We start from the raw sequence: 14,874 nt of genomic DNA, 5'->3' as shown, positions 1-14,874 counted from the left end.
ATTGTTTTTTCTTCAAAATTCAACTTCAGAAACATAATATTATATTTTTCTGTTGTACTTGACTCCTGTTGACTTTTTGAGCTGTAAAAGGAAATGCGTATAAATTGTCCTTACAGTGATTTTGAGTCTAACAGCAGTGTTCCCTGTTTGGCATTACCTAGCTGGAAGAAAAATAAGTTGTTTCTTCACGCCTTCTCCTGTTTCAGGGGTGACTCAAAAAATGTGATTATAAGAACAAAATTTGGCCAGGAAATGAAAGGGAAATGGTTAAATAGGAATAGTATTCTTTTCTCTTTAAGTATTGAGGACAGAAGGGCAAAGATGATGTAAAACATGTTTTGAAGCCCACCTTAGCAAACTCATTGTAAAATAATCATGATGCAGTACACTTCAGATGGCACTGTATTTTTTAAATTATAGCTGTTTTGTATCTGCTCTTCTTTCTGTGTATGTGTGTTTGTGTTGTCATCAAATGATGTCTACACAATGTATTGGTATTAAATCTCAGATACCTAGTTCTTTTTTTTGTTGTTGTTTACCATGGGCATATACCATTTTACCAGCTAAAATTGAAACATATGTTAATGTGGGCAGCAGACTTGCTGTTTAGACATCTATCCGTCGGCTTCTGCCATTTCTTGCCTTCATTCCCACTTCCTTCTTTTGTTAGCCTTGCAGAACACAACTTGGATATAAATGCTTTCTAGCTCTAGTATCACTAACAAAAGTGTCATTCACATCCTATTGGCAAGAAGTGTTCATGGGCAGTAAGTGGCTGCACAGGCATGACAGAAGGCTTTGGTCTTTTGATTATTTTGTTGCTGATGGTGATGTAAGAAAGAGAAGAAAGGGAGAATGTCAACAAAACAGCAGTCTGCAGTGGTGGAAGTACGATGTATTAACTTAAACATTATAAGTGAAGTTTTCTGTCATGCCATTTTTATGAAGCATTTTTAAATCTTTTAAAGATGGCTTTCTGCTCTGTAGCAAAGCTGAAATGAAGGAGAGGTCATGGCAAGATTGCATGAGTCCCAGTTAGAAAGAAGTTTCTGTTGCTGCAGCATTCTCCATAAACTGCTTTTTGAATCCTGCCAAGAAGTCATGTTAATCATAGAATCATAGAACAGTTAGGGTTGGAAAGGACCTTAAGATCATCTAGTTCCAACCCCCCTGCCATGGGCAGGAACACTTCACACTAGACCAGGTCACACAAGGCTTTGTCCAGCTTGGCCTTGAACACTGCCAGGGATGGAGCATTCACAGCTTCTCTGGGCAACCCATTCCAGTGCCTCACCACCCTAACAGTAAAAAACTTTCTTATATCTAACCTGAACTGCCTGTTTAAGTTTTAACCCATTACCCCTTGTCCTATTGCTAAAGTCCCTAATGAAGGGTCCCTCTCCAGCATCCTTGTAGGCCTTCTTTCAGATACTGGAAGGCTGCTGTGAGGTCTCCACACAGTCTTCTCCAGGCTGAACAGCCCCAACTTTCTCAGCCTGTCTTCATATGGACTCAGTGACCCAGGAATTGTCTTCCCAGTCTTTACCATAACAATGTTTTGAAAGTTGCTTAGAGTTTGCAAAGCAGGGACATGCACACTGAGTGGTTCTTCAGAGTACAGGTGTTTTACTTAATAATTAGTATAGTTGCTTCCCAATCCTGCTAGGCTACTTGCAAACATGAATGGTTGAAATGCTGAAGCTGTCAGCTGGTATGCTGCTGTTCTTTATATACTTAGATTTATCTACTTGACAGGGATGTTATAGTATGCTATCTAGCCAAGAAGTAACACAGCAATTTAAAACAGTTTCCTAATAACATTTTTCTCATGTGTAGCAGCAGGCTGACCCTTTACAAATGTTTGCTTTTCCCCGATGACATAAGTGGATTATATATATTATACAAATTTGTATTAAATTGATATCAATGAGTTTGGGGGGGGTGTTGTTTTTTTTTTGTGTGTTTTTTTTTTAAACTAGGTGAATGGTGACATGTTTTGATGTTGGATCAGTTGATGCAAGGTATAGTAAAGGCAGCTGTATAACTGAACACCTGACACTCGCCCTCATTTCCAGCTCAGTGCTGGACTAATGCTTCTGAATTTAGTATCTGGAGTTGCTCTTTTTGATGCCATTGTAGGACTTCAGGACAGCACCTGCTTCAGATATTGCAGTATGTGAGAGTTTGAATGCTCACATTTGAACTGGGTATCCTCACTCAAAAATTGAAAAGTGCTAAGTGAAAGAAGGCCCAAGAAAGCAGGTAAGGAAGGGAATGCTAAAAAGGAGTGGCAAAGGCATGTAGGAAAGCGGTTAGGTGTGGGCAGAGAGCCTGTAAAGAAAGGGAGCAGGTGCTGCCTTGTTCAGCTGCTGCTCTGTCAAGGCACTGGGTAGGATCCCAAAACCTCCAAGTGAGAAACTCTGGAAGTGGATGCATATTTGCTGCTCAAAAGCGGTAAGAGAACTGGGACATTGTCCTTTCAACTGCAGACCACTTCTTTAAGAGTTTGTGGAGTTCATTGTCTTGTGTACAAAAGGGTATTTGTGGTGTCTTTTTTTATTAAATAACAAAAGAAAAAAATGATACCGAGTGTTAATTTTATCAAGTGGTGGGGTAGCCAGGTTGAAGAAGGGGAGAAGACGAAAAGAAATGGATGAGTCTTTCTGTAGCAACTGTTTAGCGTCTGGTACTAATTCATCCACTGTTAATTTTGTTAGTGTTGCAGCTGTCAGATGTTTTGTGAGGACAGATTGTGAGCATAGCTACGGGGCCCTTCTGTTAGTTTTCCACTATGCTGAATATCAGGACTGCAGACTTCTGACTTATCTGGAGACTTAGTGACTAATGCAACACTGATGTATTAAGAGGACATGAATTTTCTGTTATTTGGTATGATGGAATAATTTTATTGGTGGAGGGATAGGTGGAGGTATAGGTTTGTGTAGCAAGTAAATGTTGTAGCATATAAGTGGTGAGTCCAGAAAGCACTTAGAGAATTTAGCTGCTTTGAACCTCGACGAAGTAATTATTTATAGGAGTATTATATTGCTACATTATCACGCAGGAAAAACTACTTGCCTGACGAAGATTTTACTGGTCATAGGTTTCTCCTCCCCAAGGAGCATTCATCCTTCCTTCTCAGGTGAAGAAAGAAGAACTTGAGACAGAGGGGGGACTGACAAAATGGAGGTCATGCCAGTTAACACTGTTAATTAGTTTAGGAGGGAAACCTAAACAATGCTTGGAGCATTTATCCCCCTGAGAGGAAATGCCAAGGGAAACTGAGGTAATGTTGTAGAAGATTTGAAGGGTGAAAGAAACAGTATTTTTCATATTAATTAGGAGCCTTTTTGAGCCTTTTCTTTTAAAATAATATTGGTAGAGAGAAGAACATCTTTTTAGAAAGGATTTCCAAATTGCTTATTTTTCTCTTTTATCATCTAAAGTTAATAGCAGTAGAACACACGTGGTACTTCCTTGGCCAGTTGTGCCTCCACATGCCTTGCTGACAGTGCTGTGTCATGTTTAGGACCTCACTGACAGAGGAGATTTGAGTCTTCTCTGTGCAGCTGAGAGATCGCAGATCTTTATTTCAATTGGCTGTGTCAGAGTTTCCTTAATTTAGGTACAAGTTAACAAAGTTGGATGTTTATGAGTGCAAAGCAGATGAATGGCATATGTAAGTAGTGTGCAGTGGCAGGAATCATCTGCACTTGTTCCTGAGTTTTGTGTTCACTCCTTCTACTCCAGAGGAAGACCTGTGCCACATTTTGGACAAAACAAGTATTTGCAATGCGTGTGGTATTGGTGAGCTGTGTAAGCTATGCTTGTAGATACAGTGAAGGAGAAAAGCTGTAATTTTATGAGGTATATTGAAGATGTATCCTCAGTAGCAATGTTCATGTTAACTAGAATAGAGCATTGTAAGTTAAAGCCAGTTTGGAGCTTTAGGGAGATGTAACAAAAAAAGGAAGCCTTCATGTAAAGAGGGACTTCAATTATGGGAGTTCAGGCTGGTGAGGACACGAAAAAGAGGCATGACAGCAAGAGAAGACAGTAAATGATAGAAGATGAATTAGCTTTCTTATTTAACTGCTGTCTTAAGAGTTCAAGGAGCTGTCTGTGAAACTGAAAGGCAATGGATTTAGAGCCAGGGGAAAAGGGATTCTTGTAGACGTTTTATAGAGCTAACCTGGGTTCAGCAGTAGCAGTCATTTTTCTCTTTCTTGGTAGCTGGTGCAGTGCTGTATTTTGACTTTCAGCTGGGAACAGAGCTGAAAAACAATGATGTTTTGGTTTGGCCAAGGACTTTGTGGGCCTCATGCTCTGCCAGGGAGGAGGGAAGCCGGGAGGAAGCAGAAACAGGACACCTGACCCAAACTGACCAAAGAGGTATTCCATACCACAGCACATCATGCCCTGGAGGTAACTGGCAGTTACCCAGAAGGGCTAGAGAGTGGACTGCAGGGTTGGAGGAGGTATCAGTCGGTGCTTGATCGGGCTGGGGGTCTAGTTATCCGTCGGCTGGTGATGAGGTGTTGTATTCTCTTCCCTTGTTATTTCCTTTATCACTGCTATTATTGGTGGTAGCAGCAGTGATTTGTGTTATACCTTAGTTACTAAACTGTTCTTACCTCAACCCGTGGGAGTTGCATTCTTTTTGATTCTCCTCTCCGTCCCTCCGAGAGAAGGGGGAGGGCAAGAAGGGGGGGGAGTGAGTTAACAAGCTGTTTGGTTGGGTTAAACCACGACAACTTGCTATCACAGAGCTCTGCTGAAAAATCTTAGCAAGACTTAAAGAAGAGTTAGACATACATATAAAGAGAAACCATTTTTTATAGGGATGCAAGGCCTCATGCATAAAGTTCTTCACTTGTCTAACAGCTGGTAGGAAGAAATTTCCCCAGACAGGTATTTTCATTACTTGGTATGAAAGAGTTGTATTTTCCCTCTGATTGTTATGTGGGAAATGGTTCTGTTGTAGCATCACGTCAGCTATTATATCCATTCAGAGCTATGTTTAACAAGTGCTTTTTGCACAGGTACCAGAGATCTGGTGCATTGCAAGAAAGAGATACTCCCTCATTTTCTTTTTTGAGGGGAAGGTGAGACAAAAAAAGATAGAACTCAGCCAGCACATCCAAAGGAGAGCTAAGTGTTGTCTGTCCATACATGTAGCGGCAAGCTCGTGTTTGGTTGGGCTTTTTCTTACCAGGTGCTTCATGGTAGCCAAGCTCTTACGTCTGCGGGGCAGGTTTGAGATGAGATTAATCATGATGTGGGGTTTCAGTCTCTTTTCTGTCACAGTGCTGCATATAACTTGGGGTCACTAACAAGAACCATTGCTTTAGGAAGAACAAAACTTTTCATTCTCTTCTAGCTATTCTATGATGTCAGTGAATAAGTATTTGATACTGTAACTGGGAACGATAAGTCTTGTGAATTGTGCTAACTTTTATAAACTGCTCCCTTGCATCTTTTTTTTTTTGTAACTTTCATTGGTAACTGCTCAGTCTTGAGGGATTAATGTCTTCATCTGCAGATGAGCAAAATTTATTCCTTCAGGCTAATGTTAGGTAAACGTTTTCTTTGCTTCTCTATAGTGTATTGCAGTATTAAAGGGGTTCCTCTGTATTTTGCAGAGAAAATCAACTAGTATGATCTGTTTTCTCTTCCAAGCACTTATTGTTTCTGAAGTTTTCCAAGGTATTAGGCTATCTTATTATCAAAGACAGTCATTATTGAAAGGATTTTTGAAAGGATTTTTATTAGAGACAGTAAATGTATGGGAGTTCTGTGCAGTATGATTGAACGACAGTAATTGTAGCCCAGTTTTGCTTTTGAAGCATAGCTTAGTTTCCCTCGAATGTAAGATCAGAATTAAAAGTATTAATGCTTAGAAGACTTTTTTTGGTTTTTTTTATCCTTTAAAAAATTATGTTGTTACATTGTTATTAAAACACTCTAGGAAGTAGATGAACATGAGTAGTATTTCTTTAACTGACAGTCAAGCAGTTATAACTGGTCTCCAGCTGAGTAAGGAGAGGCTAGATAAGTAGCATGCGTGTAGATGTCACAGTTGTCCTTCACCACTTATGGCCATTAGCAGGGGTTCAACCTGTTCTGTCATTATCCTGCTGACACTGTACAACAGGTTGTATTGCATTGGCACTGGCTTCCATATGTCAGCACATCTGTGAGCGGTCAACTCAACCAACCATCTTCAAGTCCCTCACTTTTGCCAAGGATCTTGCTTGAAGCATATTTTCAAGGAGACGAGAGTGCACATCTTTTAGTTGTCAGATTTCTGTGTATCAGCATGGATTAATTCCTTTTTTTTTTTTTTTCCTTCCCTCATACTGGTTTATAAGGTGTAGGAAATTTCCAATAAACGCATTGTGTGGTGTGAAATTCCCTCCCTCCTTTTTCTTTATTGTGGGTTTTTGGTTTTCATTTGTGGTTTCCCCAGAAAACAAATGCACTAATCTCAAATGGTTTTATACAGAACATGAGATAATTAGAATTATATTCACTACATAGCATGCTGTGTACATGAGTGACTGGTTACATATACATTAAGCAATGTTAACAATTACATCATTTGTCTAATTAAATGACTCAAACCTTACATAGCATCTTTACAAGTCACTTATCCTGCCACTTCACTTTTTAAGTGATAGCTGTTACATTCCCACCATACTTATTGCCATAAAAATTCAAGCATGTAGATTGGTATGAGGCTGGAAGAGGATTTAGTACAAGTACAGAGAAGCTTAAATAATCTTGTCCTTGTAGACATGCTGTGTGTTAGTAAAAGAAAAGACTAAGAAAACTGCCATGGCTGAGTTCTTCCCCTCCCTGCCCCCTCTTTCATTTAAATGAAATAAACTGTATGAAATGTACAGGCAAACTATTTTCCCTTGAAATATTATTTATTAAATCAGTTTTCATCTGAAATGACTACTATGTGTTCATCAGTGGGAGGTTACATTGCAAACCATAAACAGTAGCGAAAGGTACGTGTGGGGCTTTTATCTGATTTACATTGAAGATGTAGCTCTGTGAGGTGTGCCTACAATGAGAAAGACCTCCTGTAACACCGGTGCACTTTTTGCTTGCTTCTTTGTCAAGTAGTTACTATTATTATTTCCTTTTTACTGTAATGTCTCTTGGCCTGCTTTGTGGCCAAAAAAAAACCAAACAAAAAAAATCCCTATTAGTACAAGGATCCAGGTCGTGTAAATGCAACATTTTGTTTTCTCACTGTACACTGGAGCTATTAATGTGCATATATTGGAGGAGAGAGCTGAATATACTCACTGATCTCACTGTCTCGGGAAAACAAGGCATTTCTCATAAATAAAACTAATGATAACTAACACTGTGGCTAACTAACTGGGTTTCTCAGAAGTGAACTGATACTGGCATCCAGGTAAAAAAAAGAAAAAAGGTATTCTTTCAGATTCCTGGCCATTCAGTGAAACAATCAATGAGAAAACTGTTTTAGCAAATTGAAAAGCAAAACTGCATGCAGGTGCATGTATTTTTTTTAATGGATATTAAGTGTATTATTGGATCCAAAATAGAGTCAGTGTTTTTCAAAATGTATTTGGGGTTTTATAATCAAATTAATTGGAAATAAAACATTTGATTTTAATAGAAGAAAAAATCATTTATCATAAAAACCCCTAAAATGCTTCATTTTTAGGAGCAGTCCCTCAAGTTTAATTTTTTTAAATTAATTTGAAAATAATTGTTTAGGTTGACCTGCACATGCAAAAAAAAAAAAAATATATAAATTGACTTTAAAGAGAATGCTTAAAAAAATCAACCACTCTGCTGACTGCAGATTTTACAGTAAGCCTCGTATGTAGAGCAGCATCATTGAATCATTGTAAACTAGGGATACTGTCAACTTTATGTCAAAAAGTAGATACAAAGTACAAGTGTGAGAGTGTTGTATTTGTAAATGTGAACACGTTGTTTTGCATATGCAGGTCCAGATTGATTCAACTTAATTTTAGGCACTGACCTTAGGTGCCTTGTCACCTTAGATCCTTCTCCAGTTACATTCCACGCTGCCTTCAGGGAGCAGTTCGGAACTGAAACCCTTGTATCACTTGCCTGCCTGTAGCTGTCACTCTGCCCAACTTTGCATCTTGACATCTTGCCCAGCTTGAAGTTTTACTGTCATAGGCACATTGCACATTTGATGCGTCCTCTGATTGCCATTAGTATCTCCTATCCACGAGCACAAGCTTCCAAGGCAAGCCTGAGCAGTTTTTGTGTGTGAGTGGGAGGAAACCTACAGGAGGTGAAGAGGGTGTCTGGTAGGCAAGTAAGATCATTGTGCCCAGAGGAAATAGTGATGCGCATTTACAGCTGGATGTACTGGTCATCCAGAGCATGCAGTGTGAGGCTGGAAATGAAAACTGGCTCATTATGTGTTTAATAAAATTGAGTAACCGAGTTGGTGGTTGGTTTCTCTGGGTGCTCTTTGATAAAATTCCTCCCTTGGAGTCGCAAGAAGGTGGAGATGTAGGAGCCTTCTAGCCATGGTTATCTTAGTAAAGATAACACTTTGAGGATCTATCCATGTAATTATAAGTGTATTTTGTAATTTCTGTGTAATCTATGCTGCAATGAGTGGTAAAAAAGGGAATCTACAGTTTCTGAACAGCGATGATGGCTGTCTACTGATGTAGACTGTCAGGAAGGTTCTGCGAGCATGCATGAAACTCTACTGACAAAGCTGTGTTTTAGTCAAGGTATACCCAACAGGGTCAAAATGTTACTTAGATTGAAGTGCAGTCTTCTTGGTGTAATTGCTGCCACAGCAGGAACTTCCAAAAGCCCCATGAGTTCCAGCAGGGATTTTACCTATTTGTACCCCTGGACTCCAAAAGAGTCTGGTGTAGACATTGTCTCATTAAGAATGTCCCAAGGTCAGTGTAAATTCTTTCCTGCTTCTTTTGTAGGGCTCCTCGATTTAAGGGGTTCCAGCAGCAGGACAGCCAGGAGCTTCTGCACTATCTGTTGGATGCAATGAGGATTGAAGAAACAAAGGTAACATCTTTGTGTTTTTAAAGAACTTACTTGACTGTACAGTGAACTAGTAGTCATTGCTTCAATGTTCTTCATATGTTCCCAGTGTTTTAAAGATGTACTTAATGAAGTAAGAGTGGCTGGTTTTGTTGGTTTGAGAAAAATAATGACTTTATTTGAAAGATGTTGATAGATATTGAAGTTTCAGTCAGCATTAGAAAGAGTGTGGTAAGTAGATCATGATTACTTTAGGAATCTCAATTGTGTTTAAAAAAAATGAATCAAAAAAGACTTTGGGGGTATCCTCCTGAAAGTGTGAAGAACTACTTGTTTTATAAATACAGTGATGCTTTTCATTACTTAAAATCTGCTTTTAAGTATGCTGAGTATATAAAGCAGTTAATTATATGAAAAATTACTTCATTATTTCTGCCTCTTGCACTGTTGAATGCAAGAAAGTGTGTTTGCTTGCTTGAACTATTTTGACCATGTCACATTTCACCTGCCTTAGTCTTGGACCCTCCTTTTCAGATGATATTTTGGTAAATATTCTTTGCCAAGTCTCAAGAGGAGGGCCTTAAATCTTGTATTGACCAGTGTACTTCCTCTTTCCTCCACTTAGTAATGTGACAAATGTCATGATCAGGATCAGGACTAGGACTCAGCAGCTGAGTTATCTTGCAGATAAGATACGAAGCTGTGTCTGAGCCCAGTTCCTGGCACTAGAGCTGAACAAATTGCCATCCTTACAGAATATTAATATACCTTGATCTTGTCAGCAGTATACTTGATCACAAACGAGAACTACAGGGAGAAACAGCTGAACTTTGACATTGTCACATTTACAAGACTATGTATTGAACTGGGCACACAACAGAAGCAGGTGACTTCAGGTAGAAAGTGGTTGTCATGTTTTTGTAGTAATCTTCATTTTTTTTCTTTGTTGATTTTCATGTAATAAAAGGTTGAAAATGTATTTGCTTCACAAATGAGGATTCACTGAAAGCAGAATTATTACAGTGACTAAGCTTCTCCAGTAGGCAATTGTGCTTTTCCTTCAAGTCAGTTTCATGAGTGAATGTGCTATCATTATGATAACCTGCATTTGTGTTTGCCTTTTGAATCTTTTATTATTAGAGAGCAGTGACAGCTACAGAGCTGCCACAAAGGAATGATAGAAGCCAATGAGAATTTTAAGTGACATTTGGGGCAGTATTTCTGCCACCCCATCACCAGGCAGAGAAAGGTTGGTCCCTGCAATTACATCCCTCTGCTGCTCTAATAGTGCATCACTGCAAACAGTCTTTTATCACCTTGGGCTGCTCCGTGGTGGACAGTACAAAAGCACTCTATTAATTGTAATTGTCCCGTGTTTCAGGTCTGTAGATGGTGTGACAAACACCAAACGTCAGGCCTATGCTGGCTGGACACAGGCAGGAGCAGCTCTGCTGGCCACAGGAGCCAGGCAGCTGCCCACATGGCCTCCCCACCACGCAGGCTCTGGCAGGGGACAGCCTGCAGCAATGTGTCTGCCACCAGAGCCCTATAGCAGGGGTTACAGCCACTAACCTTTCTCTTTCACACCACTTTTAAACTTCTTCTCAGAAGAAGGAATGTCCCACTGAAAGGACAGCTGGCTGCTTTGCTATCCACCTGAGAGAGAGCTGAACCTGTACAGTTGTCCCTGCTTCCCTATCCTTATCAGATTCATTGTTTTTAAACCGTAAGAGTTTTGATGAGAAATAAATATAATGCATAACACGGCACTAGTAATAGGAACTAACAGAAATCACATTACACTTTTGCCTCTCCTCTGGTATTGTATCTTGAATCTGACACCAGCATTGAACATTTTCCTGTCTCCATTAAAAAAAGTTAGCAAGTGCATATGCACACCAGTGGACTTTTAAGATAAAAGCTTGTCGATACTACAATAAAGATGACATAGCGTCTGCTGTTTCCAGCAGTGTGGGCTGGAGATGGTTTCACACCGGGGCCTGAAGTGGCTGAACCCTGCTGCTAATTGATTAATGTCTGCTGCCATTGTCCACAGCACCCTGCCCATTCAAAGACTGTGTCTTTCTTTGACCTAAATAAATGGTTCATCGCGCTAATCCCAACAAAAGGGTTGCTTATGGCCCTAAACCCATTTATGGTGCTCAACTTCATGAATTACCTATTGATTAGTCCTTTTAGTATATTGTTGGCTTTAAGATGAACAAAGCTGAGCTTGGGGCAGCGGGAGTTAATTCACAAGCCAGGTCACATACTCGTAAGGTCGGAGTTTGACTTGGTCTGATGGGCGCCTGAACTGGAAACCAAACCTCCAACGCTGCCTGTCATCCTAATGCTTTTGTGATATATGGCTTGAAAGTGTACTTTGCTGCCTGCAAACAAGAGCTATTTATTATTCTTTTCCTGTTAGGACACAGGACATACTTGGAGAACGTTTGGTATCACCATTTGTCTCTAGATGGTACTTTGCTCCAAGTGTGACTTCAGTGACACATTTAATTATAAACATAATTTGCACACCAGCATGGGAGACTTGTACATATTACTAGAGTTTGTGGATTAGACAGCCAGTACTTTTGCTAGGAAAAGGGAAGTACGGGTCATGCATGCTGCAGTTTCCTGTCAGGGCACCCAGTTCATCCTCCTGCTTCCCTTTCCATGGCACACTGGAGGTTGGGCTGAGCTGCCTTTTGTACTACTGCTAGGGTACACCTCTTAGGAACACAGCATCTCCTTGTGTCAGGGCAACTGAGCAGTGGGGAAGGGAGCACTCCCTGTCTTAAGCTACCTGTATGAATTTGCTTCTCTGATTCTTCCAAAACTGTAGGGCTTAGGATTTTTTGAGCAAATGCTGATGACATCTGTGTGGATTCATAAAAAGTTTTCTATCTCTCCTAAGGTCTTCTAACATAACTCCGAAATGTGCAGTGTTAGAAAATAAACAGAAGTAATAAAAGTACTGTCCAAACACAGTCATTGGAGTCTGGCTGTTGAAAGATACTTAGCTGTCTTCAAGTATTCTGTGTCCTAGTCCATCAGTAATAGTCCATTCTTTAGTATATTTTTTCCCTAACAGTAGAAGAAATGGATACTATTTATTCACTGAAAAACTTATAGTTTCTTGATAACCTATTGAGTGCTTTACAATGGCTCCCTTTTTAAGGGGAGGAAATTTTTGTATCTTTACTTACTAAAGTTAAGTTTATGTAATTTTGACACTATTAGTGAATAACAACAGTAGTTAAAAAATACTGAATTACAATTATTGTATGGAAATAAGATAAAACCTAATAATATAGTAGTAGTTTTTAGAATGTTTAAACTTACAATACTTGCTAAATGTTCTGGGTTTTTTTTCTTTTAATTGTAGCGTATACAAACTGGTATCTTAAAAGCATTTAATAATCCAACTACTAAGACAGCAGATGAAGAAACCAGAAGAAAAGTCAAAGGTATGCAACTCTTTATTGAAAACTTCTAAAAATACACAAGTTTCTAAATGCCATTTTCTTCAAAACTGACTACTGCCAACAGCAGTCCTGAAGTACTGTAGTTACAAGACTTTTATTATGTATTATTCTAGTGCCACCCAGTGTGTATCTAAAGTATAGAGCTTTGTATGGGCTGACTTACATCTTTGTGTCCAGTATAAAGGCTTTCACTGTATTAATAATGCCTCTTTTAATGATAGATAGGATTTGATTTTGTTTCCTAAAGCAGCCTGCTGCATCTTCAGGTTTGTTACAAAGCCACAATTACTGTATCACTCAGAGACGCCACTGATACAAATAACTGATTCCTGTCACAGATACTGCGACACTACATCTGATTACAAAACCAAGATAAGAAGCTGTTTCAAAAGCAGGCATGTTCTCTTAAAATTAGTTTTTCGATTAATTTTTTTGTATTCATGCAAAAGTTCTAATTTGGGGACTTATTTTTTTTTAAATTAAAGTCTTAATAATGATTAAGCTATTTTGAAAGTCACCCTTCCCATAGTATGTTTATCAAAATAATACATTTAAAAGAAAACTGAAATTTCATTTTAAAGGCTTCTTCTTGAGTGATACAGTAGTATTAATTGTGTTACAGTAGGTGGGGAAGGGAAGGATAAAAGGGAACCATCTCACTAAAATAGTTTTAAATGTTGAGATAATACAGTATATGATGTATTAGTTATTGTATTGTACTCGAAACATTTTGAGTTTGTTTAAAAATTGTGCTTTCATAATATATCTTGGAAAGAATTTTGTTGTACTTATAGTACATTGGATCTGTTATTTTTCACATTTAAAAAAGGCAATGTTTTTTCAGCATATGGAAGAGAGGGTGTGAAGATGAACTTCATAGATAGGATCTTTGTTGGTGAATTGACTAGCACTGTCATGTGTGAGGAATGTGAAAATGTAGGTATTCTGGAATTTGGTTTGATGTGGAATAGATCACATACTGGTTTGATTACATTGTCTTGAAAGTATAAAATTGTACTGCCAATTTTATACTTGTTTGTTTGTTTGTAAAAAACAAGACTTTATTGAAAGTTTCTCATTTAAAATGATTTATTCCTTCTATAAAGCATTATCCTCCCAAACCTAAGAAGAGGGGTCCTTTGAATTCAAAAAGGATCCAAGAACTGGGCTTGATTTTACATCTAACTTGAGGCTGGAGGTTCCAAATTCTATAATCATGTGTGTTACACCACGATTTTATTTGATATTTCTAAAACACATGCCTATCTTAAAACATAAATCCTCCTGCCTGGTGTTCTGGGATATATCTGAAAATTGGGAATTACTTTGAATTAGTCTGAGTGGGGAAATGCTAAAATTACCTTTTATTTTCTTGAAGTATTTTTGATAATTAACATAATAACCTAATGAACAGCATATTCCTTTCATAATTAATATTACTGACATTTCATCATAAATACTTTCCATGATCCTTATAATTTTCTTTAACTATGGAAGAGAAAAATCTTATTTGCATGACTTTTCTAATTGAATGTTACATTTGTGTTTGGTTTAAAACATTATATTTCATATTATAGAGATTAAGCAAATCAATCTGTCTGAATAATTAAGCACAGTCCTGCAGTGCCAGGTAAACTTCCCTGTGTGTGATGTGTAGATTACACTTCACTGTGCTACTAGTATCAGTGAAGAACTTTGACAGTGTAAAAAATAGAGGTTGTATGTATTTTGCATGTCTCATTTATTTTTATTGGATTCCTATATTCTGTCTGCACAGGACTCAGGAATTTGCTAGCTGTAACCCTCTGAGGAAGAGTTTAGCATTCGCTTTCCTTTGCCTGCATTGGCAAAGGTATTTTTGACTAATGTTTGTTCATGCACACTTGCTCTTTAGAGGAACCCCTGCTTGAACATCTCTCATCAGGCAGCCAGCCATCATAGTTACAGTAGTTTTGAACTCATTTATTGCTTCACTGGAACTAAACCATGCTGAGTTGCACAACAAGTGAAAATAAGCCTACAGTCTGTATCAAATGTCACTGGTGGAAGATAGGGTCACAAATACAAGACAAGGACAATGATGACAGTAATTGAGGGCGTGATTGTATTCAGTAACTTACATCTACATGATCCTTTTTTTCTTTTTAAGGCCTTGTTTTTCAGAATCTTTCCAGAGATAAAATAAGTCAGTTCTGGAAGAAATTTGAGAACAGCAAGGGAGAGAGTTTAAGGAACAGGCTTGGATGGTATGTTCTAGTCATAAAGGCAGATGGAAAGTGCTGAGAGAAAATCTCCTTAGGTACGCTTTGCCAGGTTATTTCCAGTTTCAGCTTAGATTGCATAT

The 14,874-nt window shown here is 38.5% G+C and overlaps 1 protein-coding gene across 4 annotated transcripts in view; it reads left to right on the top strand.

The window, feature by feature from the left end:
• USP45 (ubiquitin specific peptidase 45) overlaps positions 1-14,874 on the top strand; it is a 50,217-nt gene that overhangs the window by 25,544 nt on the left and 9,799 nt on the right. For 2 of the 4 annotated variants that reach the window (XM_061369863.1, XM_061369864.1), the window contains exons 9-11: positions 8,979-9,066; positions 12,431-12,512; positions 13,375-13,466. In XM_061369863.1, coding sequence (XP_061225847.1) covers positions 8,979-9,066; positions 12,431-12,512; positions 13,375-13,466 — 262 coding nt within the window. Of the gene's footprint in view, positions 1-8,978; positions 9,067-12,430; positions 12,513-13,374; positions 13,467-14,874 lie in introns of those variants that run through there. The other 2 variants (XM_061369866.1, XM_061369865.1) reach the window with 1 other exon arrangement.

The sequence above is a fragment of the Neopsephotus bourkii genome, unplaced genomic scaffold, assembly GCF_033783945.1.
Source record: "Neopsephotus bourkii isolate Nb327-2 ecotype Australia unplaced genomic scaffold, CSIRO-AGI_Nbou_v1 NB_1511, whole genome shotgun sequence".
Lineage (NCBI taxonomy): Eukaryota > Metazoa > Chordata > Aves > Psittaciformes > Psittacidae > Neopsephotus > Neopsephotus bourkii.
Note: the sequence above shows the minus strand (reverse complement) of the source record. Positions and strands in the feature narration are given on the sequence as shown.